Source organism: Larimichthys crocea, chromosome VII (assembly GCF_000972845.2).
Source record: "Larimichthys crocea isolate SSNF chromosome VII, L_crocea_2.0, whole genome shotgun sequence".
NCBI classification, from domain to species: Eukaryota; Metazoa; Chordata; class Actinopteri; family Sciaenidae; genus Larimichthys; species Larimichthys crocea.
The window spans coordinates 7,041,176-7,068,597 of NC_040017.1; the positions used below are offsets into that span (position 1 = coordinate 7,041,176).

At 42.7% G+C, this 27,422-nt stretch overlaps 1 protein-coding gene across 7 annotated transcripts; it reads right to left on the reverse strand.

Annotated features, from left to right (window-relative positions):
* Positions 1 to 819: 819 nt before the first annotated feature.
* On the reverse strand, positions 820 to 27,422 carry pax3b (paired box 3b). 7 transcript variants are annotated; one of them, XM_019256278.2, is made up of 9 exons: positions 26,913 to 27,422; positions 26,192 to 26,427; positions 25,907 to 25,961; positions 25,344 to 25,487; positions 11,961 to 12,160; positions 10,950 to 11,115; positions 10,078 to 10,292; positions 7,137 to 7,416; positions 820 to 2,609 (listed from the first exon to the last, which is right to left on the reverse strand). In XM_019256278.2, the coding sequence occupies exons 1-9, from the start codon at positions 26,995 to 26,997 to the stop codon at positions 2,575 to 2,577; spliced, it is 1,416 nt and encodes a 471-aa protein (XP_019111823.1). In that variant the 5' UTR covers positions 26,998 to 27,422; the 3' UTR covers positions 820 to 2,574. The 7 variants fall into 7 exon arrangements, with proteins under 7 accessions (XP_019111823.1, XP_019111822.1, XP_010729688.1 ...); XM_019256277.2 differs by having other exon boundaries at positions 25,835 to 25,961; XM_010731386.3 differs by having other exon boundaries at positions 25,907 to 25,964.

Below are 27,422 nucleotides of genomic sequence, written 5' to 3' on the forward strand. Positions count from 1 at the left end.
AATTATTCAGGCTTAGCAAACAGAGCTGACAAGACTATGAGTGATTCTTAACGTTGTTATTGACTTAGACTTTATTTATAGAGTGTGTGGTCTCCCCGCTGCACAAGCTGCGCACAGCGCCACCCCTCCGAGGTCTGAGAGCAGACACGATTAATCAGAAGAATGTTATAATTAGGCTTAATACCCTCAGGCTGCATGAACACACACACAGAAACAACACTATATGTGAACATGAACATAATGTATGAATGCATGTGGCACACACACACATACACAGAGTGGGCCCTGTGTGTGTATGTAAGCAGGGTGGATGGGTTGCAGAGGTTTTTAGAGGGGAGCCGGGTGTGCTGTTTGTCCAAAAAAAGAGAAAAAAAAAATGCTTTAAGGCTTGTTCTCTTCATCCGAAAGGTTGTTAAACAAAAGTCAGTTTGTTACAGTAGCGGGTGGAGGGGTGGAAGGGGGTGAGGCAGCGGGGGTATTAATACACACCAATGCAGATGTCTGAGCATTTACGGCCATCCGTGAGAAAGCCTGTTGTGTTCAGTGTCAAATCTAATGTCTGGTGATCCCCATTTGGCCGAGTCTATTTTGGTTGGAGGGTTCACATGAGCGCCTTCAAAAGTACACATTTGTCTCCGAGTGCACTTGTATTCTTCTACAGAGTCAATCACAATCGCTTGCTTTCTTCCCCCCCACTCCCCACGTCAAGTTGTGGCGACAAATAAACACAAAGACTCCATTTAAAATTACCATCAGCTCGGACAAAGACGGAATAAGACAGCAAGCTATTTTCAGAATTTTTTATTTTATTATAAATAGAAGTGATAATGCGCTTGTACACATGACGTTACGTCATATCGCTTTGTCCAATAATACAAAAAAATATATCAGAGGAATGAAAGGACTGGTTCATTCTAACATAGACACATGTACAAAACATGAGCGCTTTCTGAAGGCACTCTTGTTATTCTGAGCCGGAGTTTCGTGGATAAAGTTTTTGTCACTCACTTGTACATTGTGGGAAGTTTTACAATGATGCTGTTGACACACAGTTGTGACAATAAATATGTCCGGAATGTGTTATCATCGATATTTCCTGTGTATGCAAAATGGAAACAAAAGAATGAAAAAAATAAAAAATAAAACAACAGGTCCCGAGCAACAGGAAAAAATGAAATAAAGTAAAATACAGTTTTGGCTTTGTCATTCCTGGTAATTTTCTGTTTACATTGGCATTCCCTTGATTCATTCTTTTCTTAATGACGCTACACTGACTTAAGTCCTTACAAATGTGGTCCCCTAAGTATCCTGTTACAGCAATATTAGCAATGTTTCAATTTGTTGTAGACCCAAAAGCCTTCAAAGGCACATGTGTTGTTCCTTTACAAAGTCCCAAACTAGATCCAGAGTATGAACCCAAAGTGTTTCGTAAGACTTTAAGAGGCACATTTGATTTTCTTTTTTATTGTTTTAATTATGAGGTTGACTCTTAAGATACATGATATTGCACTTCTGGTCAGCTGGGAGAATGGCTGTCTTTAGTCTAAACTCTCTCTGTCTCTTGGTTTCTCAAGTGTCTTTCGGTCGTGACTTGTGACCTGGTCGCTTTTTCTCGCAGGGAGAGGATCTTTAAAGTTTTTTTTTTTTTTTTTTAAACCCTGTGATCGATCTTGCCTATCCACTCTCCCCCCCTCCACCCTCCCTTCTCCTAAAGCCACTTTGCCGCCGCCCTCCTCTGCTGCTCTCTCATCTGTCACTTTCCCTAAAGTCACCTCCTGACCTCCTCCGAGTTCCTCTCTAAAACTACAAAAGGCTCGGGATCTCTGCCTCACCGTCCAAAACATCAATGAGACAGAGGGAGTAAGACAGAAAGGCTGGAGGAGAGAGACAGAGGGGGGAGGTAGGAGGAATGTTTGAATGACCTTTCTCTGCAGTACAGCTGTGGTGTACATTAGAGTTTCTGATAGAATAAAATCCACAGATTCGTATGCTCACGTTTGTTTTCTCTGCCTCTGGAATTTCTCTCCATGTGTGGGATGCAGAGATCTCAAATAAATGCAATAAAATCAACAAAGCCCTTTTCTTTTCCCCCGTTCAGCGGATACAATTTGGGGATTAATTTGGAAATACATGGAATTTCATATGTACTCATGTGGCCCTAAGATATGTAAACATGCTCCTTTAAGCATCAGCTCGAAGGAATTGTAGTCCATGACGATAAGATTTGGGTTGGACTCCACAAATGGTGTTTGGTCACTGTGGAAAGTGCCTCTTCACGGCACTGTAGGCAGAACTCCACTGAGCTAACCACATTAAGCGCTGACATCTCTGCCAGTCGTCTGCAATACTGATGCAGCAACGTTCACAGTCAAACAGTTTTTGGTCTGGTATTCCTTCTTGTGGTCCCTTCTTTTTTATTTTGTCCATTTCTTCCATCAAGAATCAATAATGTAACATCCTGCAGTAGAGAATGTGTCCTGGTAAATGGTAACACAATTTTGGTCCAGTTATTAAAAAAGATTTCCACCGCTGCTGTACACGCAAATGTTCCTCTGTGACGTCTGGAGTTTGTAATCAGGTGATTTCAGGCCTCAGATAAGGAAGGGCACCTTCAACAACAAAAAAAAAGATTTTGTTAAATTATTACCATTGCAAAAAGGGCTTTGAAAAATAAAGTGGAAAGATTGACAGAAGAGATATGTGGCCGCAGTAAATTTTGGACATGTGCTTTAGCGTGCCATTATGCTAACATGTGGCTATTGTTAGCATAGCATGTGCTAACAGTGGATTTTTTTGGGGGTGGGGGGGCTGTGTGAACAGACGTGAGGATGCTTCAAATCAATAGAACTACAGGATTTGTCACACTCGCAGCAAAGGAGAAAAAAAAAACATAAATTATACTGAAATGATGAAGGATATATGAAATGGATGATTTAATGTACATGCTACATAGTGTTTAAGTTACCGTCCCTGCAATATTGTAACTGTAAAAAGTCTTTAAAATGTTTTATTTATGTGGATTTGTTATACTTCATGTATTCAGTTAACTGTTCACATATGCTGGTTTTAAGACTCCTCCACACTGCTAGCAATGCAAAAATGTTCTGAATAATTTGTATTTTATTTATTTATTGGCCTTACGGGAGCAGATTTCTAACTGTTTAGTCCAAAAATACTGCAATCTAATAAATTAGAATGTAACTCTACAAACTGCTCAAAATTAAGACCCTCATTTTAAATGCATTTCACTGATTAAACCCTGTATTTGTTGACATGGGCCTCAATGATTTGCACTGGTGTATGTGCGAAAATAACAATGCAAAGAATAAAATTAAGATGTAAACAATAATAAATGCAAAATCTCTTCATTAATTAGCTAGTTAAAATATTTGTTTTCTTCTTCTTCTGAAAATATTAATGTGAAGAAAAGTAATGACTCCTTTGCCAGTGAATTTATGAAGGTGACAAAATCTAAAAATGACCATGAAGAGATTACACCAAATAAACCAAAATATTCTATGTTTTATATGTTATATGGGCTGTGCATGAATATATATTGATCACACGACAGGAAGTATGATACTCTACATAATATGCAGAGAGGTCAAACTGAAGGTCAAACTGTTTTTAAAGCTCCAATAAGAAAATTGAAAAGGTGTTTTGGGTTATGGAGGAGTAGTGTTGTGTAAAAACTCCAGTCAACACATTCACAGACACAGAGTAGATGAAAATCCGTTCTATGTAATCATGTTTTACAGATGGAGTCTGGAGACCCAAAACAGAAGTAATGCGTTTGCATATTTTCTGTAGTGGCCGTCATCGCTTTAAAGTCATGGAAGCAGTTAGGAAAGGTTGTGTAGCTTAGAGCTGTTAAAGACAGGCCAAGGTCTCCAGGACCCCAAACAATAAACGCTTTTTAAATATTCACATTATGCTACTCTCTAACATTAATCTTGGTTGATGTGTTTTATGTCTCTTGTTTCTGAAAGACTTGTTAGTGTAAGCTTCGTTTGGCGCCATGGCTGATGGCTTATGGTAAAGAAACTTCATCAACATAAGAATCGAAGAAACCGCAGCATTGGGTAAACTGACTGGCAGGTGAGTTCTGCAAAGTGCCATTCAAAAAACACCGCAACTTTTCCCGCTTAGCAACGGAGACATTACCGAAATAAAAAACAAACAAGCATTTCATGGATTACCACCGTAGTTTCCGTGAGGCAGTCCAGTAAGAGCTACGTGTTGTCAAAATGTGCAGCAGTGTGGACCGGCCTCTTACACAAGGAACGTGGAGCAGCACTATTCAACACTGCTTCCCCAGCTGACCTCAGTCCTAGCACCTGTTTCTAATAGCCTCCCTGCCAGAGGCTATTAGGATCCGTCCACCCCCTGAAAGGACCTTTCCTCCGCAGCTCCAAACCCAACCGCACACCGGCTATCCAGTCGCACTGATTAATCACATCAAGATGGACTGCTCGGGCCCGTAACGCTGTGGAGGTGTATGCGGGTGCGCATGCTGTCCCGGTGGTTTGCCTTTGAGCTTGTGTGCGTACATGCACCGTGCCACATGCTGGAGGTTTTTCACGTGCGTCGCCCTAATTCTTTATTCTGTTCACTTTAAGATATTTGACCGAGATATTTCATTAGACATTTGCTGCTCTCGGATATTAAGTCAGATATTCATTTGATACCTGCCGCCTCGCAGGGCTACATGCAGTCAGACTCGTTGGACCGTTGCCACGCTCTTTGAAGGGCCCGGGTTGTATCGAGGTTGCCACAAGGTCAGTGGATGAACCTGATTGGTCAACCCCCTGTGGACCCAAAATTGGAAACGGCGGCCGCTGTAATCATGCTGTGACGAAAAAACGACGTTGCCTTCCAGAGTTCGACAGAGATTTGTTTGAAGTTGATTTTAACCCTTCAGGTAACGGTAATGTGAAGTGAAAAGACCCTCTCACTGCTGGACAGATAGGTATTCTCTGAGGGCAAACAGTCTGAGGAGGGCTATCAGACACTACTGGAGCTACACTTAACCCTGATGGGAGCTGACTCTGCAGTGCACCTAACCGCAGATTTCAGTATCAGCGCCGGGCTGATCGCTTCATAGATGGAATCAGATCTGCACAATTAACCCCAACACTTGAGACCGCATGATTGGACCCGTAAAAATGTAAGCTGCCCTTAACAAGCAGCTACAGTGACCTGTGTGTTGTCTGCTGCTTTTTTTTTTTCCATCCCTCGAATCAAAGCATGGAATTTGTGGGCTGCAAGTTATGTGTCTTAGACCGCTGGACTACCAGAATGCCCGATATTCATACTGACTGTGTGACTGACTTGGTTCAGATGTTTTAATTTTAATTCTTTCACTGAAAATAATTGAAAGACCACTGTGAAAACCAGTCAGTGGTTTGTACTTGGAAAAGTTGTCAAATTGCTAAAGGTCATCAAGGATCAAAAAAACAGTCCTGTTGTTTTCTGGTCACATGTTTTCTAAACACTGAGACGATAATTTCTAAAATACAGTTTTTTAAAGCTATTTTTTGGACTTTTAAAGCTTTTTTAAAGTGCACAGCTGAAGAATGACGGGAAAATTTTCGCTACAGCAAAGACTGAGCCTTTGTACAGGGGTGAGCTACCTGGGTGCCGTGATTTTTTTACAGTTTTGAGTTTGATGATACGCATCAGAATCTGCTAACCATAACAATCGTAAGCTTTATATGTCATGCGTTCTCCTGCTCTGGCCCATTTAGCTTTCTAACACACAAGCAAGGTGAGTTTGTTCAGTTTTGCATGAACAACTATCAGACTGCAAAAAAAACCCCAGTGAGACCAGTTGTGATGTATCTGATCACAGTTATGACCCTAACATGTTCAGACTGCATCTACTCAGACAGATTTGATTCTCAACCAGCCCTTTGATATTCAATATGATTTAAGAAATAACATCAGGATGAGGATATCTCAGCTTTGAGGTACTTGAGTATCTCTGTTTTATGCTACGAATTACTATACTTACTTGACAGCTATAGTTTCTAGTTACTTTGAAGACTTTATGTACAAAACAAAAACTTGAAATATGACACATTTTTATAGCTTAAACTATACAAGGTGAAATGTGCTCCACCTCAACCAGCTACAAAAATATTGATTTTATTGTTAATTTAATATTTACAAAGCACAATACATTTATTGCACTAGCTAGAAGCTAATTTCCCTCTATAGCTCATGTCGAGCGTACTGCTTACATGTTAATGCAACAATAATGATACAATAATATGAAATAATAATAAGCTGGTATATGATAATATGATAATATTAAGCTGATATAACACTGATATAAGTAGTTCTGCATAGCAAGTACTTACTTTTGATACTTTAAGTACATAATGGGGTGATAATACGTCTGTACTTTGAAGACATTGGGGTATTTTTGTAGTCTGTTATTGCTCACTTCCATCACTGAAAATGTGAAAATGTCAAGTAGTTGAGGGCTTGCAGTCGGAGGCTTAAAGACAAATATTATAAATGGAGAAGCTTAGACTGCTATATGATGTATACAGCATATTTATAAAACACAATTTTATATATATTCATATATATATGCTTGCTTTAAAGGAGCAGTGTGTAGGATTTGGTGTCATCTGGCAGTGAATCATGTAGATCACGGCTACAACTAAATACACATCACCTCACCTCACCCTTCCATCCCAGCATGAAAGAGAAACTACGGTTGCTGTGACACTCACGAAAAATATGTGTTTGATTTGTCCTTTCTTGCTGTTCGACATGGCGGACTCTGTAGAAAGCAACCCCTCCCTCTGTAGATACAAAAAACTGATTCTAAGGCAACAAAAACATAATGATTCTTATTTCCTGGCGAATATATACTAATGAAAACATACTCATGAGTCATATTTATTCTGTTAAAAGAGCTTCCTATATATTTTCGTGTTTAGTTTTATGATTCCTTTTGCTGATTTCTGTTTTTTTATTATCTCTGTTAAGCTGCCTGTAGTTTTATATAATAACTAAATGTGGAGGCAAAGATTATTATTACTACGTACTGTATGATATTTGTTCATTTGTCTGCGTATGGAATGAAAAGATGAGGATAAAAAGGTGAAGTCTATTGACCTTACTTTGTCCGTACTGGCCGTACTGGTAGGACGCCACATGGTCGACGGTATAGCCCGGTGAGCTGTAGGAGGGGGTGCAGTAGGACTGAGAGCTAGGCAGGGAGGGCAGAGCCGACATGGAGGGGACGCTGGTGAGACCCTCCAGGCCTTTGATGTGATCCATGCGCTGGCTGCAGCTGGCCGCCATGCCAGCGGGGGGCTCGAGGCCGCCCGTCAGAGGGGAGATGGCGTAGTCGCTTTGGGGCTGATGTGGTACGCCGCCCGGGTTCAGCAGACCCATCACCTAATTGAAAGGAAAGTTAAATAAATGTTGGTGTTTTCTTTTGTTTCCGTGAGGACTTTATAGTGCATTAAATATCTCTAATTTCCAGCATACAAGCACAGGCGTGTGTGTAATACATATCAACACGGAAACCGAGACAAACACACACTCAGACACACACACACAGGAAATCCCCCTGTCGCGGACATCAAAAGGCTCCCAGCAAGCCAGTCCCAGACAGAGATAGCACCAGAAAGGAAGAATTAAGCAATTTGTCTCAGATCCACGGCTCCACTTATTCTAAAATTCCTTTTTGACACTGCTCCAAAAACCCATGGCACGAGATAACAACTTATCTCCGAGAAAGATATGGAGACAAAGATAACACAAAAGCAAAGGTCTGTGCGAGCTCTGTTCTGTTCGACCTCAGAATAGATTTGCTGTTTTGAGAAATCTGTTTGCTCTTGACCTGGTCTTTATTAGCGACCAGATAATCAAATCTGGGGGAATATTCCTTGGCCAGCAAAGGACGGAAAAGAGCCGTGGGGCAAAGTGTTTCAACTGGTTTCAAAACAGACCCGATACCACCGACATCCCCCCTTCAACACTCGCTAGATTTACCTGTCCATCATCAAAGCGCTCAGTAAACCGTTAATAAGAAATTGAGACTGCCTTTATCACTTATGAAAGTAACTCTAACTGAACCTGCTACCTCTAAATGTATCATATCCCACCGCCTCCTTCTCAACAGAGCAAAGGCCTCAAGGCTCTTCGAGTTGTCCTAATAAGAAGCAGGTACGCTGCTCTTTGGGTCCTCTTGGCCCTCTAAGTGACATATTATTCTACATCCACACACACACATGGTCCTGCTTAAATCATTTCCCAAGTAGGGGAGGTGAATGGAGGAGTCCATGTTGATTTGGAGTGGGGAGTTGTGTTTCCTCCCATGCCCGCTAACATTTTCCTAAAAAATTAACCTGCGTTCAGAGAGTTTGGTTTAAACAGAAAGAGAGTAAGGATACGCTTCGACTTAAACAAGCCACAGGGAGCCAGGACACATGCACTTTATACTGATGGATTCTAGTTTGGTGACTTTATCTTCGGTCTTTTTATTTCTTTTAACCAAACCCCCTACACATCATCCCTCTCTCCTGAGCCTCTCCCTGCCTCACGACATGGCTGCTGGCTGGCCCATCCGGGGGTATTTCATATCGGAACGCTGCTGTTGCCAGCGGCCTAAATCAGAGCGTCCAGGAGTTAGCTGGGGAAGAATGTCGGGATTGGGGGAAACATCTGAGACGGGACATTCCTTCCCTGCTGTATGAAATATATACAAATAAATTAGAACCTTTGCTTTCACATGGAGGAATGTCGAGGCAAACATTTTAAGAATGCAATCATGAGAAGCTTCCCTTGAGGCTACAGGATAGGAGTGTGTAGCAGTGTTTGTGCGCATATACAGGACGATGAGGATGCAGGACAGCATTGTCTGTAAAGTAGGTTCATGTTTTATGCATGCTCTGCATGTCTGAAAGCATGTATGGGGCTTATTTAGTGTGTAAAAGTAAAAACATCAGACTCAGAGGGAGGGATCCTCTCACAACACACACAAACATTTACAAAGAAATGGCCTAAAATTAGGTAGCACCAACATATTTTGAATAAAAATAGCTGCGTGTTCCCTGCTGTCTTTGAAATAATAATAATAAAAAAAATGCAGCAATCAATCTTCTGATCTGAACAGAATGTTGAGAAGTAGACTTAGCCATGCTGCTCAACCATGTCGTGTAATATTTGTGTAAAAGATGTTGCAAAATCCTCAGCTGATCCTCAAAATGTCATGGAGTCGATCAATTATCTACACTGTGTGTAGTGTACTGTGTGTGTGTGCGTGTGTCCTTGTAATTACGTGGACCATGGGCGTGTGTGTAGTGCTGCGAGTGTCTTCACACTGCTTTTCTCTGAGGAGTCAGACTGCGTCAGGCTGAAATCTCATTTTCTGCCTGTTAGGGTCTCTGACTCTGTCGTACCCTCCGTCTAGGTGCAGAGACATTGGGCCTTCATGCCTGGATAATTGGCTGTAATTGTCTTTTCACTTCCTATCTGTCACACACTCAATTGTCCTCTGTCCTTGTAGAGTCATCTGACTTTTTTATTTTTCTTCCTCCAAGAGCGAGTGACCCACCCTTCAGTGCTGCAGCGGAGTGTGGCTGTACAGCGCACCGGTTATGGCATCTAGCAGACAAGTGGATGATCGTCTGCGTTTTATGTGTTCCACACCTGGTGAGATATATTGCGTGAAAAGAGGTGTTTTCGTTTTAAAGCCCTGTGTCTGACAGGGTAAATCAAGCGTATCTCACCTGGGTTCAACTCTTTGAAATCATGTTCAGATCTAATTCTGCCCAGCAGCTCTGGTGTGGCGTGTTATGGGTATTATCCATGCAAGTAAAACTATCTTTGTGTCTAGAAGCATTTACAGCTTCAAACACACCTGTCAAATAAATACACTGCAACAGTTATAGTTGTATGTAATATCGGTTTTCAACTGAGAATGAAGAAATATTAGTGTTTTTATGGAACCAATCAAGTTCCCTCACCTCACTAATTGATTTGTTTTATCATAGTCTATTGAATATGACTGACAGCAGCTCAGATACACGTATTTTTAGGCCGTAGTCTCACCTGCGGGGAGAGTCCGTTTCCTATGGCGGGGTTCATGGGATTGGTTGGTCCCCCGGGGGTCACAAAGCTGTCCGAGTAGCCTGAGAAGGTGTGGCGTCCGGAGGCGAGGCAGTAGGCGGATCCTCCTTCTCCCTGCCCTCCACCGCCGGAGGCTTGGTGGCCTGAGGAAGGAGGGAGAGGCTGGGGCCGGTGCACCGTGCTGGGGGGCTCCGACACTACAGGAGGCATGGCGGAGAACGCACACTTTTAAGGATTGTCGGTTAAAAGTTGTGAAAGATGACTGCTGAGTGGTCGGTGCTGGGATCAGTGGAAGTGCAATTAAAAGCAAAACATCCCACTGTAGAGGAGCTTTTATTACTGTGCTAAATTTTCACTGGACTCAATAATAAACTTCAATTTGAAAACATGTCTGTTCACAATGTACAAAGAGTAAATAGCTGGAAATTTTAGTTGTTTTTTTTTTTTAATACAATTAATTCTAATTAGTCTTTCTAATAAATGGTTGTTTTAATTTATGAAACAATCCAAAGTGATCAGGCTCACAGTGGTGGTGCAATAAAAAATAATACCTCTGTCAAAATATACTTTGTTTAATATAATACTGATTGATTTAAAAAAGTAATCAGACACTGAGAAGATAAAAAGTACAATTTTAGAACTGTCGAATGATTAAATGTCTTTGTCTGGTTAATTATTGCTACCTAAATTGGGCTTTGGATTCAAACCAAATTAAAATAATCAACAGAGTAAGATTAGAGTAATTAATGTAAGAACAAAGCTGTCTTCCATTTTCCTAAACTAAAGTTTGTTTAACCATACGCTCAAACGTGAACACTTTTCCACAATATACAAGAGTCAGTCTGATATCTTACCTTGTGCTATAGATGAGGGGGGGTAGGTGCTGTCAGAGAGCTGGTAGGGGGGGATGCTGGACATGGCTGAAGGTGGGAAAGCCCCTGGGATCAGGTGATTAAATGCCATCAGTTGATTAGCTCCTGCTTGCTTCCTCCACCTCGCCCGCCTGTTGCTGAACCAAACCTAGAAGGAAAAAGACCTGTTTGATCAGTGTGTGTGTGTGTGTGTGTGTGTGTGTGTGTGTGTGTGTGTCATGTGGTAAAAAATGAAATAAATCGCAGCTATTGACAAGAACCACTGTTGCTGCATTTGTCTGAATAGCAAACACATTTTTACTGTAAACAAAACAATAACTTCTCTGAGTGTGAAGCTGAAACAGAACGAGAGAGAGTGTGTGTGTGTGTGTGTGTGTTGGATGGGTATCGTGGCGAGTGAGTGACATGCCGTGTCCATATGGACGAGGGTTCATGCTGGGCTTGCTTACACTTCCCATATGGAGCCTATGGAGGAGAATTTACTGGACTCCAGATCAGAAATAGGAAAGTCCAGATTGGGCCCCTGGGAGTTTGCGTGTGTGTGTGTGTGTGTGTGTGTGTGTGTGTGTGTGTGTGTGTGTGTGTGTGTGTGTGTGTGTGTGCGCGCGCTCTTGTATGGAGAAAAACAGAGATCTGCAGGTTGCTTTTAAATGGCCAGGGAGTGTATAAAACCACAGGGTTTATGTTTAAAAGTGTGTGTGAGAGAGACAGAGGGATGTTTAGGGTAAGGACAAGTCATCAAGTGCACATTGGTGTGTTAGGTCAGACAGATGTGAGTGTGTGTTGCTGCCATCTTGTAAACATTTTCATATTTTAACTTCTGTTGAAGGATTTCATGGTTCTCTGTGAGGTAAAATTTATAAGCCTTAAGCTTAAATCCATTGTATGAGTTCCTGTGTTTAACAAGCTACAATCTGTTTTTATCTCTCCTCAGTTCTTAAAAAGCACATTTTCCACACTGGATATACAGCATGTGCATGTGCCCTCTCGTACCTGAACCCTGGCCTCGGTGAGTTTGGCCCTCTGGGCGAGCTCCTCCCTGGTGTAGATGTCGGGGTAGTGGGTCCTCTCGAAGGCCCTCTCTAGCTCCTCCAGCTGCTCTGCCGTGAAGGTGGTCCGACTGCGCCGCTGCTTCCTCTTGAGTGGCAGGTCAGGCTCCGACTCCACGTCCGAACCCTCATCTGAGTGACTCGCTGTTTAAACGTGAGAGAAATATCAGTTAAGTTTCTTCCCGATAGACACACATGCACACACACACACTCAGCTTGGCCTGACCTTTGAAACCTACAGACCACCACTTGGAGTCTTGGTCTTGGAGGTGCTTTAAATGGGTTTTCATTAATTCTGTGGTATCAACTGCTTCACTCTTTGTCGTTGTTTACTTATAGTGCTCACATGACTACTTATAGAAGGTGGGGATTTTCATTTCTTTACACACACCACATGCACCATCAGGCATCCGTCTTCCTCATGGTCTTGTGACCAAACAGACCTCCATTCAGAAGGAATATCCTGAGCCTGAGGAATAATCCCACTGGACAATATTCCCAGGGCACCACAGGGGGACTGGTGGACTAAAAGCCACACAAAAGGCTAATTTGGATCCAGGGCGCATTCTTTGAGTGTGTGTGTGTGTGTGTGTATGTGTGTGTAGACAGTATCCTGGACAGCCAGGAGCAGTTGCTCAAACTGTTGAGTATACGATCTCTCTGTCTCTTCACCAGCACACTGCAACGGTTTCAGTAGCAGCTGATAATCAGATACCTCAGTGAGTCAGTCATCAAGTCGATGCTCTAAAGAGCATTAAAAATGTGTTCAATGATAAACAAAAAAATATTATAACTCAGGTCAAGTCTTAAGTTACTTGAACCAAAGCAGTCTAGTGTTCATTCTAGTGTTTCACCTCCTGGCCGATCTCCATCTCCCCTCATGTCTGACACTGACACAAAATAAGCTTTCGGGGTAAAAAGTTAATTAAAACTGTTGAAATGAAACTGAATATATGGCTTTAATTATCAAATCAAATTTCTTTTGGATTGTTTTGTCAATAAAAATGCCCCGTGAAAAATTCCCAGAGTTGGATGCGACGTCTTCACATTGCTTCTTTTGTCTTGATCAATAGTCGAAACCCCCAAATGTAATAAATTATGTCAAACGGAGAAAAACAGCAAATCATCACCTTTGAGAAGTTGTAAACAGAATTTGTGGCCCATTTTCTTGATAAATGACATAAACTTTTATTAGTTATTTTTATTGTAATTTTACTATCAATCGACGAACTGATTGAGCAAATCTTTCTGTTTTATCTGAATTGAAATCATAAATCTGAGAAATACATAACTATATTTTTCACCCGTCAACAAGTGCAATCATCAGCCTGACTGAGCTGCAGTGACATCATGCGCCCTGACAGTTTTTGTCTTTCCACTTTTCATCTCTGTCTCAGATCCGCATTAATACTATTGTGAGCCATGAGCCGGCTGCTGGGTTTTTAACTCACTACTTCAAACACTCCATTGGCTCCCCTTCTAAGTTCACCAAGGCCAGAGCGCCCACTTTTTGTGTTACACTTAATTAATTCCCCCTCAGCATAGGGGAAGTTTTGTGTGCAACACTGTATTAGTTCCCCCTCAGAAGCAACAATAAAATACAAGAGAATCCAAATAGCTCAGGGCCCCTCATGTGAAACTGATCCTCTCTCCCCCTTTGGCGATTTTCACCAATAGCAGTGGGAGTCAACTTAACATGCATTAGGAGCAAATTGGTGGAGAAACATTCAAGCATGAGGGAGGCAATAAGTAAAATATTTTCAAAGGGGGAGTGGGAGAAATGGAGACATTGGCTTAAGCCTCTGCTGAATATATTGCAATCTTGCACTCGTAGATTAACAGCTCGTCAGTAACCTGCATGTTTAGAATTTTAACCGGAACGATCGATTTTAGGCTAGCTAAAATGGATCCACATTAAGAAAATCAAAATGGACACTGTGGTTACAAACTTTTTGTCTTCAGCGCGGCCACCACAACTTGTCCGACTTTGCAACAAACTCGCCAACATTTCATGAGGGGTTACAGGACTTGTGTTATAGATGGTGGGGGAAAGAATTCGGGGGTCTGGAGGGTGGGGGCTCTGGAGTTTTGGACAGGATGGCTGAAAAACAAGAGATGAGGCCTTTTGTAGCCTCCCCCTCCAGTTCTTGCATGGAGGAGGGCCGCAAGGAATGCCCCCCCCCCAACCTCACCCTCCCCTCTCTGGACTAGCATGCACGTTCCTCTGCATTTCACAGGGATTTGGGCCCTGGGAAAGCTGAGGCGGCCGGGAAAATCCTTAATCACTTTGGAATTACCTATCAGTTATGACTGCTACCAGGGTTTCGAGAACTTTTCAAAAGAAGCGACAGAGTGGCACCTCTGAAGTCTCGGGAAGTCTAGTCGTGACACAATCCTGAATCAGATCCTTTACAGAGGGCTCAAGCAGGCTCATTTGTTTCCCTTCACTTTGGTTGAATTTGCTACATCGGAAGATAAGACGATTGGACGAGATGATAACGATGTCTGCTGGGAAGCCGGGTCACTTCGACATAATGAGAGCAAATGTGTCGTACGGAACAGCACACGGCTGACACGTACAACGACAGGTGATATAAATGGCCAAAAAAAAGTAAGAAGAAAACACCAGGCTTGCACGTGTTTTACTTCAAACAGTAGCAAAGTCCTAATTCCCCCCAACAAACACACTTTTTGCACTTCGGCACGCCGCCCTTCCTTAAACAAGCACCACCTTCTCCTCCCTCTTCTCTCTCCGTCATCCTCCCTCCTTCTCACCCTCTCTCTCTCTCTCTCTCTCTCTCTCTCTCTCTAGCAGCCTCTCTTTTGTCTCCCTTCTCCCCATCTCTCTTTCCCCTTTCCACCCATATTTCTCTCTCGGGCTCTCTGGCTCTTTGTTGCACCACAGAGCTGAGGTCTTTGCCGGCGATTTCCACGCTCCATCTGTGGAATCCGTCATGGCTCCCTCGGCCCTTCACAGTGGAGGGCTGTCACCTGCCCCACGGGGGAGCTGGAGGGGGGACATAAAGAGGCTCCGCAGAGGGCTTGGGAGGAGGAGGAGGAGGTGGTGTGGAGGGGGGAGTAGATGGGGGCACAGCCGGGGGCATTCTAGAAAAAAAAAAAAAAAAAACCTTCCCTCCAGAGGGAACTGTAAGAGCACCTGAGGGGGTGAGAAGGGCAGTGGCAACAAGGGGCTGTTGCCGATGTAAATGTACCCATGGGGATAGTCTCACTGGGCATCGGTGTTGTGTTTTTTGTTGTTGTTATTGTTGGTAGAAGCGTAGTACATCCACGGTTTGTGGGCCCTCTTCAATGCACACACACTAGTTGTGGTGAAACCTCCCTCCCATTGATTTCCCCCGTCTTCTCTCTTTGCTAACTGTCTTAACCTGTTTGTCTCTTTTCTTAGTTCATAAATTTGTCTTCAGTGCTGCGATGGCTGCAGCCATCAGGTGTGTTTGTGCCTTGTCCAGGAAAATACGGTTTACTGTGAGGGTTGAAAATAAGATGTAACGAGTATTTATTCACTTCTTTTGCTAAGATCACTGAAACCACGACACCTTAGGCTGAATTTTTGTACAAAGTGAACACAAACTTCACTTTTGTGAGCAGTCCTCATCACAAAAAGTTTTTTTTTTTTTTTTTTTTTTTACTGTAGGCTGAAATGTCCAGTGTTCCAAATGATCAATTTTTGGACTCATGTAGACACAAAATCTGTGTGAAAATTTGCTGCTGGTTTTAAATATGGAAATTACAAAGACATGCATAAGATGGCTACATGAGTAAAAAGTAAAAGTTGTTTTGGTGATGTTTTGGTTTTTCAGTTGCAATATCATCTGTGTGAGTGTGTGAGAAGCGTCACGCATGTCCACATGCCTAAAACTCTAGAATATAATGTAATGCAAATTAAAGTGTCAGGTGATGAAGATTCATGGGGGTGACACATGGAGCGTTGAGGGTGTTTTGTTGGCAAACTTGTGCCAAGACGAAGCAGAGAGCAGCCACCCCCCTGAAGCTCACTACTCCCCACACCTTAAACACACATGCTCATAAACACAAACACACACACACAAAGACTTCCGCGCTCCAAGCACATGACCTTGTACACACAAGCGCTGGGCTTCCCTTGATTCTACATGCATTTTAAGGCTACATTAATCGAGCTTGTCAGCCCTGAGGCGTCTCTACTTCAGCCTCCATTAACAGTTGGTCACATGCCTTTTAAGTGTGGTGAGGGGCAAATACACACACACACACACAAACACACACACACACACACACACACACACAATACTTTCTAAAATGATCTGTGTACCACTGAAATACAATGCCAAATCAGCACCAGGATATATATTACCTCTCCTACTGAGACCAAGAGGGGGAAAGGGAAGAGGAGATGGGGAGAGAAGAGGTTGAAACCTTTCCCCCTTGCTCCCCCGGATCTTTTCCAACCTCGTAAACCTGTGGTTTCAGAGTGCCCCGTTTGCCGTCATCGCCTCGCTATCCCTAAGATCTGATCACATCGATTTGGCACCGTCAAATAGCCTTGGCCAATCAAATTATCCACTCTAACCGTCATATCGCTGCCCGTATACATATGCTATATCTTAAAACGCTGGTATTTATAGCCCCTGTAAACACTTGACTTCTCTCTGTATACTTTTGCTCCACCTCAGCTTAAAGGAGCAAGGAGGAGGGGGTCTTGGGTTTTTTTTGTTGCAGACGTGGTGCTGGCTCTTGTCGGTTCATCGAAATATGCGAAAATATGAGCCCTAAAAGGGTAAAATTATCTGAGTAGGAGAAGGCCTGGAAAAGCAGCCTCGACGAGATCGCCCGGGAGGCGAGGAGCATTAAGCCACAAAATAAGAGAGGAGCAGTTGGGAGGTGGTGGTGGTGGTGGGGGCTGGGGGGTTTAGAGGAGAAAAGAAAACTGTTTAATTTAACCAAACTGAAGCTCTGAGAGGCACACAGTGCACGGGACTTCAAGCCAAAACAACCTCTTCGGAGCCAAGAAAGTCCAAAATGGATCCCACCGTGCAACGCCATCCCACAGCAGAGAAAAACGAGGAGGAGAAGAGGGAGGAGAATAGAGGATTTAGCTGAAACAGACTGTTGGAAAGACTTCAGCGCTGCTGATTTTTTTTTTTTTAAAGGAGGTGGGAGGGTGGCAGTCGGATGGGGACACAAAGGCTTAAATATGTCCACTGAGACATGAGACAGTACGCATTGAGCGTGTGTGTGTGTGTGTGTGTGTGTGTGTGTGTGTGTGTGTGTGTGTGTGAGAGAGAGAGAGAGAGAGAGAGAGACAGAGAGAGACAGATAGAAAGGGAGTGAAAGGGGATGTGTCAAACTTGGATTTTGGAGACTTTGGGGAATTGATTGACCATATGTGGACTATTTACACCCCTCTTCGGACATCCCAGTAACTCTTCTGGGGTTTTGGTTAATAGTGAGGGTAAATTGAGCCTCTGACACGTTGCCCCCCTTCTCTCCACCTACCCCTTCTCAGAAAACACAAAACAAAAGGCAGAGGAGACAAACGCAGCATTTATTTGGGCGGGCCGACCATGCTGCTCCTATTCAGGAGCTGGGGGACTAAGTGACTGGCCGACTGCATTAAACAGTATATAGAAGTCAAGACAGGCAGATGCTGGGCCGGATAATGGCTTTACTGACAGCTTATGGACCCATCTGTGACTCTTTCTGGTGGGTTAAGAAAAAGATGCTGTGTGTGTGTGTATTTTATGTGTGGGAGGTGAGGGGGGGTTGTAGGGACGAACTCACTTGACTTGCTAAGGAGGAGTTTCAACCTTCACAGCTGCCCTGTAAATAAGAGTGTGCCAGAGCTGTGTGTGTGTATTTGTTGCGTTTTTTTTTAAGCACGGGGTTGTGATTACACAAAAAAGATGATGCGAGCAATGATGTCATCAATCACAGCCTTGTTAAGCTGCAAAAAAAAAAGGCACGAAAAAGAGTGAAGGCGCTTGATGCTCTCAATGAAGAGTTATGGGAGTCATTGAGGATGTAGAGGGGGGGAGTGGATGAGGAAATGGTTACCTGTCATTTGTAGCTAAATGTGTTTCTAACCCTGTTTCCTGTGTAGCGCTGGGGGAGAGTGACCCTCCATCGCCCTGCGACCCTGCAGTTCTTCTCTGTCTTTTAACTCTGAAAATGACTCATAACTCCAGTCAGTGGGGAACTCGTCGAAGTCCAACGGAGGAGGCGAGCTGTTAGCAGGTTAGCTGTCATTCCCAGTTTTTGGAGTTGACAAAGAGGATGTTTGACAGTTTCATCTCTCTTAATTCTGCTGTCGGGCTGCCCCTCCTGACTACAGCAGCTATTAATCTTCCTAATGTGAATTTTCCAGAAAATGTAAAGCTATCATCAGCAACACAAAAAAGTCCATAAGCGCATACGACTATAGATATATGTCAAGTACTTTCCCCTGCAAAGTAAGGAATTTGATCCAGTGGAATTTAATCTGTGAAATCTTAATGCAAAAATGCTAGTATAATGAGATCTAGTGAGACATTTAGAATAACAGTAATGTACTGTATAATGCTGCATTCATGTTACATGGGTATGTGAGGTTAGATCTGACTTTCCTACTTTTTACCTCAACTTTCAGATGGTAAATATTACTAAGGAACTCCTGGTTTGGCAGTGAATCCCTATTTGAACAAGGAAATACCTGTAATCATGTTCTACAGAGCGCTACATTCATTCCAAAATCCTAAACAAAATTGATCATCTTCATCGCACACATTCGTAACACAAGTCTCAATCTGTGTCTGCACACGGCGGTTATTACAAAAGATATTCCCACGCGGCATTACTACAGCGTAAACACACATTTTAAGCCTCTTTTCCTGACGTGACACAAAAGCTACTGGGCTAATTAGTTAACAAAGCGCTGAATGAAAGTCAGGCTTCATCAGTCAGGTGATTGACAGCTGCCTGTCCCCCCCATCGGTGGCGTAGATGGTGCGTTTGCTGGCCTCTGGCTGGCCTCTGCAAACTTTGACACTCGGTCCTAACCCCAATACACGCACATACACACGCACGTTAAAAACAAGCATGCTCACAAACACGCAGACAGATACGTGAGAGGAAAATGCACAGACTTGCATTCTTCCTTACTTTCTCAGGAAACACACACAAACACACTCATGCACATTAAAAAACAACCTCTACCCCTCCTCTTTCTCCCCCCCCCCCCCCAGCTGTTGTGCCTATAGTGCATACTTGCAGCAGATAAAGAGGGGCCTTATTCTAAGGCGAGCCATTCTACTTGACCTTCGCGGGGCCTTTTCACTCTTTCACTCCCTTCAAACCGTCTTTGGGGCTTGCTCGCTCTCAGCTCAATGTGGCTAGTCCATCACGGGTGAAGGCCGGGGCGCTACCGCGGGTCTTGAAGGGGGAATACCCCCAAATACCCCCTACCCCCTACACACACATGCACATACACACACACACAAACGCACAAGTCACCCCCTCCCTCTCCACTCCTCTGCGAAATCACCCTGACTTCAAAGTTGGTGTGCATTCATTAATTGCCCTTTGAATTGATATCAGAGGGTCACAATAAGAGTGTGAAAGGAAAAAGAGGCTTTAATGAAGCATAGAGCAGCCATTCATTTGCAGATAACTATGTTTTCATGCTTGAATAGTCATCGTGCATGGGCTTATTAGAAAAAACTCACGAGAGAGGGAGGAGTGCGGGATGAGAGCGGGGCAGAGAGAGCCCCGGGGTAAGAGGAAAGTGATTTGGTGCTCGCCACTTGGCCCTCGTGCCCCCTTTTGCCCTCGTGCCCAGGGACTCAATGAGTGACACATTCATTCTTTCAACGGACACACAGAGCCCTCTTCACCAGACACTTGGCTCAGGCCACTGGCCAATAGCTATTATAAGATCCATCAAGAGCTTATTGGTTATGTCTTTGTGAGATCTGACAGGGACAGAAACTGTTTATTGGAGCTACAACTAGAGATTATTTTCATTATCACCTAATCTGCAGATTATTTTCTTGATTATTCGATTAATTGTTTGATCTACAACATGTTAGGAAATAAAATAAAATACAAAGGTGTCCCCATGTGTCTTGTTTTGTCCAACCACAAGTTCAAAATCCAAAATGATTAACAGATAAACCACAAAATCCTCACACTGGAGAAGCTAAAACCAGAGATTTCTTTTTGCTTAAAAAAATTACCCAAACAAATAATCTATTACCTAACTCTTTTAGCTTTATATTAAACTTAAATAATTCAAATGAAATATCATGTTTCACAAACAATACTTCCTTTTGTGTGTTTAAAAATGGTCTTTTGTGATTGCTAACTTTGCTGACTACAGTTGAGCATTTCAGTGGCTGCTTTACACGCCACCATACGTGAGGAAACAAGTCAAATTTCACAACTGAGCATTCATTTAAGATGCAAAAACATAGAATAGTGGGCAGCTGGAAAACTATGTAAAAGGAAAAAATGATTTTTATAAGTTTAAGATGACAGCTGACGGACTAAAGTTTATGTAAAAAGTCCCTGCTCATCACACACGCTAGAGTAAACACACTGAACCTTCTGTGCTCTCAACCCATTCTCTGCCTCCACCTCTCCTCTTCCTCTTTCCTCCTCCTACTCCTCCTCCTCCTCTGCTCTGCCCTGGCACTGATCCAGTGTGTGTGCCCACATATTACATTTGCAGCACGCCATCCTTCACCCCGAGTGGCAGAGCAACCCAAGTTCTTCATTCACTCGCATTATTTACACAAACAAAGTCCCACTCCGTTTCTGTGACAAAGCCAGCTAAATCTTTATGGCTCTTTCATGTATTGTCTGCTCATGGTTCCCTTTTGTCCCCTGGCCATTGGCCTGGGCCCTGGATACAATGAGCCCGGGGGAATGGAGGCAGATTGAAGGAATGCGCCTCAATAAACCTAATTATGACATGATGACTGCGCTCACCATGGTAGGGGTTTTTCAAAGATCCCGGGCTTATTCAATTAGCCCTTTCCAGGATCCCCTTTCACCAAATAAAGTTATCCCTTTGACTGTTTGCATTGCAGAGTGGAATGTGTGTGTGTGTGTGTTGTACGCATGTGTGTGTGTGTGTGTGTACACGCGGCTGGCCTAAATGGAAATGTATCGGCCCTCAACAAGGCTCCTCTGTATTATCTGGCTAATTTCACCTAACGAAGTATGGACTCTAAAAGATACACTGTGAAAATGTGAAGCAGGAGGAGGGAGGAGGCGGGGACACCGTGACTGTTTTAATCATTAACTTTGTCTCCAGGGTTAATTACTATGACGCTGGGAGTTTGGTACAGCCCAGTAACAGGCCTGGAGGGTCAACATTACTGCCAAATATATAAAGATTTGATAGAAAACGGAGAGGGGTGGGGGGGATTTTTGAGTATGAATTTCTTTCTGTTTTAACTCATATTTGCTTATTACACGTGGATTTGAAAGAAAATGTCTAAAGTTAGATTATTTTTTAGTTATTACTGATATTTAATTGACTGAACAGGCTGTGCACGCAAGGTGTAGTGCCTTTTTTAAAATACCTATAAAATGCCATCATATATTGACCATAAAGTGTCAATGCTTTACAGCCAGCATTAAAGAAAACTACTCCTAATCAGAAAATTGGCCAGAAAGTGGCTTAAAAGTTTTGATTTACATGTTCTATTATTCATGTGTTAGTTTGGTGTTATTTCATCTGCTAATATTATTAATTAACTTTTTTATTGAGAAGTTACAACAAATGTGTTCCAAAGCAGACAGCTTCACAAGTATAAAAATAAAGGTGGTGCCAACTTCACTTATGCAATTTCAATTAAATAAAAAAACTACTTTCACTAATCAGACGGAGCTACTGCAATCCATTTTTAGTCCTGACATTTTGGAAATTGTAACAAAATATATTCGCAATCAAAAGGTTCATAAAGAACTTAATTAGAAACGTTATGGAAGTGGACTGACTTTCCTTTGTGCGCTCCGGAGGATGCAGGCCAGATATGAGACGAGCCGTGCGCCGCAGGCTGAGAGAGACAAGAGGAGGAAACAGAGGGAGAGGGGCGGTGTTGCTCTCCAGATGAAAGTGACATGAAATAAAAGAGTCGATTTAATCTGCTTGAAGAGATTTGGGGAGCAAGTGGTGAAGAAGGGGGGGAGGAGTGGGGGAGGAATGAGAGAGAGAGAGAGGGGGCTGAGTTTTTTTGGAGTTGTGCGCTGCGCTGGGGCTGCGTGCACTGACGGGTGGCCGGGTCCCCCATTGTGAAGCTGCGCTCCGGGCCAGACCGGAGCTCTCCGGGGAGAACATTGGTCCCCATTCACCGAAAACACTCTTTTATACACTCCCTCTGTCATTAAATGTGACATAGCACAATATCCACATCATTTAGGAGACATTATTAATGTTCAAAGAATCAACAATAGATCATGAGTTTCCAAGCTGGAGTGGTCTCAGTATTATTAGCGACATCCTTCAAGGCGGGGAAAGCCACTTGGTTTTGATGAGTAATTACAGTCTGAATATTACGACACACCCAGCAGTGAGGCTTCATCAAAAGCTGCCGAATTGGACAGTGTTTCTATTTTAAAGCACTGAAATGATAAATCACAACGAGGCAGCGGGGAAGTTATTACTGACGTCCACAATAAAAAATAACAAATTCACAAAAAATGTAAATATAACTCACATAAAGCGCGAACAGATATCTCTAAATTACAACTTAAAGTGTCTAACACGTGCGCAAGCTCTCACTCACTGTGTTTTTTCTTTGAAAAAAATGGCGCATCTGAAATTGCGGGAGCAAGTGTAAAAACGCAAAAGTATGTGTGCGCGTACACGCGTTTAACTGCGTGTACAGGTTTCTGAGGGGGGCGAGCACGCATCCTTAGGCAATACGTGAGTGGATTTCAGAGGCCTCAATTGTCATTCTGAATGGCAAGTCGACCCCAAAAAGGAAACATTTTGTAGGTGAAAACGGCCATTTTCCCTCGGTGAGCGAGCCCTCTAAACCGTGCTGGAGCGCTCCCTGAATAATTCATCCTTCATTGCGGCCTCATAGTGTGTTTTGTCGGGCTTTTCTGTGGAGAAGCTCTCCTCTCCCCTTTCTTTTTTTTTCCCCTCTCGGGCTGAATTATAAACAGGTTGCCTTCTTCTTTAGCGGGGCGGCCAAAGCTGTTTCCAAGCTGGCCTTTTGTCCGCGCGTAGCCCAAGCGTGAGCCCCAAATAGACTCTCGCGCCTTTGTCTCCCAAGTTCATCCCTGAGCGTCCCGTTGTGCGCGCGAGGCGTGTCTTTGTGAGGAGTTGGAAACCGTTGAACAAATGTTTGATCAACTCATCTGGGGGACATTTTGTCTCCTCGGAGCTAGAGGTCCCTTTATCTCTCTCCTCCCCTGCTTCACTGATGCAGGAGGCAGAAGTGCTAAATGTTGACATTTAACTGTTTTAAACCGGAAGGGTAAGATGCTGAGCACACATTTGAACGACTCATTCTGGGGGGACGTTTAGTCTCTGGTGCTATAGGTGGACAATGGGCAAGCTTATTAAGTGTTAAACCATATTTAGCATGCATTTATTTAGTTCAAACATCGCCACATCTGCTAAATGAGAGTGAACTGCCACAGCTACCATCACCGCCAGTGTTTTCTCCAGTAATTAGCCGTAGCCGTTTCAATTTAGCTGGCACACACTGAGCCCGTGAGGTATAATTACATTTAAATATATTTCATCGAGTAAAGGATGGAGAGCACATCATCTTTCCTACAAACTCACCCGAGAGACGCCTGTTATCCAGACTTTTAAAGGGGAAACATTATGTCTATTCATAATGGTGGCTTGTATTAATTCGGAAAGTGCCAGATTAAAGGAGCAGCCAAACGTGGCCTATTTCCAATCTAATGACGCAGGCGAGGGAAAAAAAAAAAGAAGTAAAGTCATGACATTTAAATCGGGCTAATTAGACCTGATGTAGCTACACAGCTATGAGCCCCAAAACCGCTCCCAAATCTCCAATTAGGCTACTGTCTGCGGAACTGCGATGAGGGAAATGAAGAAAATATGGCATGTTTTATTCCTTGGCCTGTAACATATCCGGTGCCATTTTATCTATATATATTTTACCACACAAAAACACTTTAAAATGTCTTTAAACGAGAGTGGTTTTTTTTCCTGAATGAAAAATAGCAATAAACGTATTAAGTTTATAAGTTATAACGTACAAGTTTATGAATAAACTTTCTTTATAATTGTTTCCTATGCAAATCACTTAGGAAAAAAATTTGGTTAGTTCAGGCTATTTTACCTCATTTAAATCCACAAAAAAAAAACTAAAATAACTTATTTATTTTCACTTTTTAAAATGAAAACATGAACTGTAGACTAAATCTAAACTTGAATAGCTGGTGCAGGTGGTCACTTTTTGTAGTGGGCGCTGCCATTTGAAAAAAAAAAATATTCGTTGCATTAAATAGTAGCCAAACTATAAACAAACAGCCTGCCGAGCAAAAATCTTGGCCAAGAGAAATGTTAAATATGTTTCCATAATTTTGACATTACATTTTATAATTACTTTTAAATAGAGTGACTTTATAACGCTGTTTACATGCGCTCTCTGTGCTTTTCGGAATATGAGTATCCATGCAGACTTGTTGTAACATTGCTATTCATCCACACTACTGCTCAACACACACACACACACACACACACACACACACACACACACACACACACACAGAGAGAGAGAAAGAGACACACACACACAATGCACACACTCTTTTCCCGCACAGAGCCATCACCTGCTGTTTGATTTACGGTATGGCCTCATGGGAAAAGCATTAGCCTCAGAGATATGGTCGATAAAGAATTCCTAACAAAGAACGACACGCACTCTCCACCCCCATCCAACAAGTTTACAGCATGCTAAAACTTCACATGGAGGCGAGTTATACGACTAAATAAAAGCCATCTTTACAAAGTGCTCAAAAGCAATCAACAGGTTGGAGGAGTGAAGGCTCAACACCAGCGTTGTGTTCCTCGATAATTTAATTCACTGCAAATGAATTAGAGAATATATGTGAACAGAGCCGGTTAGGTTTTCACAATATTTCCCAAAGTGTATCTTGAATAGTTTAGCAATTAAATACTAAATTAACAAGCTCCCCATGTGGACTCACTGAGATTATATCATCAAACAGGACTTCTCTGATGTGTTTGTGGGTCACTGTTATGAAAAAAAAAGAAGCTAAAAGATAAACTGCCAACTATTTTTTTTTTCTTTTCTTTCCACATCAGCCACAAGAACTGGAGCAGCTTACTCACATCTGTCTCCTAAGATGCCTTCGATGCTGTGTTTGGCCCTGCGGTCGTTGTCCTCCAACTCTTTCTTCTCGATTTCATCCTCATCCTCCTCCTCGTCGCCTTTCCCACCGAACTTACTCCGCATGATGCGACTGATGGAGCTCACTGTTAAAAAAGAAAAAAGAAAGTTCGCTCAAAGAGTGGAAATCACAACAGGAAAAAGTCATATATAATATGTGTAAAGAAAAAAAAAACAATCATATTCATTGAGTATCAATTGGCACTACAAAAGTGGGATATTTATGTAAAATAAATAAGGACTAGAAAAGTATACTTTAATTAAATTAAATTAAATTAATTAAAGAAGGGTAGATTTGTCTGATTTGTTTACAGTTTAAAGTTGGGTGAAGTTTTAATACTTTACTTAGTTAAAAATTTAAAAATAGTAGAATATAAAAGGATCAAGAAAATAATAAATTAAATAACAATAATAATTTTCTGCCCTTTTTTACCTGAAGGGACGTTGTTGCGGTCACATATCCCATCCTTCAGTAATTTATCCCGAATCTCCCAGCTAAACATACCCGGGTTTTCCCGCTTGTATTCTTCTATTCTCTTGTCTACGTCCGGCGTTGTTCCCTGCTTCAAAAGGTCAGAAAAGTGGCCGTGTTTATTCACTTTGTTGTGGCCCTCGAGGCACAATGCATACATTGACTTTTATAGGCTGAAAAAAATCAACAGGTTATTTTATTTATTTATTTCTTGTCAATATGAATATTGATAGAGTGCACTATCAAAAATGATTTGTGTGTTATACAACAATGCAGATATCTCCTGATCTGATCTGATCTGATCTCTTTGCTCCATACCTTGGGTTTGCTGCCACCGATGGCCCCGGGTCTGATGGAGCCCGTCTCCTGGTACCGGCACAGGATTTTGGACACGCAGCCGTGTGAGACCCGGAGCTGTCGTGAGATGACACACGGCCTGATGCCGTGATGGGCCATCTCCACGATTTTATGTCGGATGTGGTTGGGCAAAGGTCTGCCATTTATGAAAACTCCTCCGAGCTGGTTCACTCGGCCTTGACCCAGCGGGGTAGACACTGTATTTAATGAAAATAACGAGAGGAGTGTGTCACCAAAGTGAGGAGGAGAAGTTTAAGACCGACTCCGAACGACACACCACCACCAACAACATAACATATTTCAAAAACAGCTGGCAATAAACATTTTAGACGATGAGTTGCAGCTATAAAGTTAGAGAATTATCACATTAAAACAAATACAAACGATGTTGTTAATAGCCTAATTATAAGTTTAAAAAGTTGCTACAAGTACACCAGCATTTGCGAGCAAAAGAGCGGTCAAATAAAATACCAACACAAACATAAAACGTCAGGAAATGTGTCATTTTAGTTACCACGTATTATTCTTTATATAGCTCGTATAGCTGCAGAAACTGTGTGTTTCTAAGCCGAGGTTAGGCACAGGACTGCGGCTACATAAAAAAAACAGTGACTTTTAACTAACTAGCACAGAAACCCGTCCACATCCAGAAAGCTCCCCGTCTGTCAGTGTGGTGCTTTACCTTCCAGAGGGAAACCGCTGCGGGGGTAGTTCTGAGCCAGCGTGGGTCGCATCATCCTGGGTATTGACCCCGCCAACGCAGTCATACCTCCACCACCACCACCCCAGTGACAACAGAAACCCCCTCCTAACGGGGAGGCTGCCGTACCGACACCGAGTCCGCAGACGGAGGACGTCGTTGAAAGTCGCCTTTTTTATTTTTCTTCTTTTTTTTTTTTCTCCGACTGCGACGAAGTGTTCCTGGAAGGCTAAGCCTCGGTTAGCCTCGGTTTAGGGTTAGCCTCAACCGGCCAGGCACCAATGTCCCGGGGCGGCCAAAAAAACCCTCCGAGGAGTCCAAAGTGAGGACAAAAAAGAAGAAAATTTGACGTTTGGGTGTTAGTAAGAGTTAGTTTGTCACTCTCCTCGGCTTTATTCGCCAGTGTTGATGTTCTTTGGTAATGTGGTTGCCAAGTCGGGTGTAGCTAGGACGAAAATATTGTTGTTGTTGTTTGTTGACACCGGTTCAAAG

Bases quoted from the DNA above. Each gene is read 5' to 3' on its own strand.
- pax3b (XM_010731384.3), bottom strand. From the start codon at position 26,997: ATGACTGCGTTGGCGGGGTCAATACCCAGGATGATGCGACCCACGCTG. The intron at 25,488-25,834 runs GTAAAAAAGGGC...CTTTTTTAACAG, and splicing joins CCGCAACAACGTCCCTTCAG to TGAGCTCCATCAGTCGCATC. The intron at 10,293-10,949 runs GTAAGATATCAG...TGCCTCCTGTAG, and splicing joins CCCCTCATCTATAGCACAAG to TGTCGGAGCCCCCCAGCACG.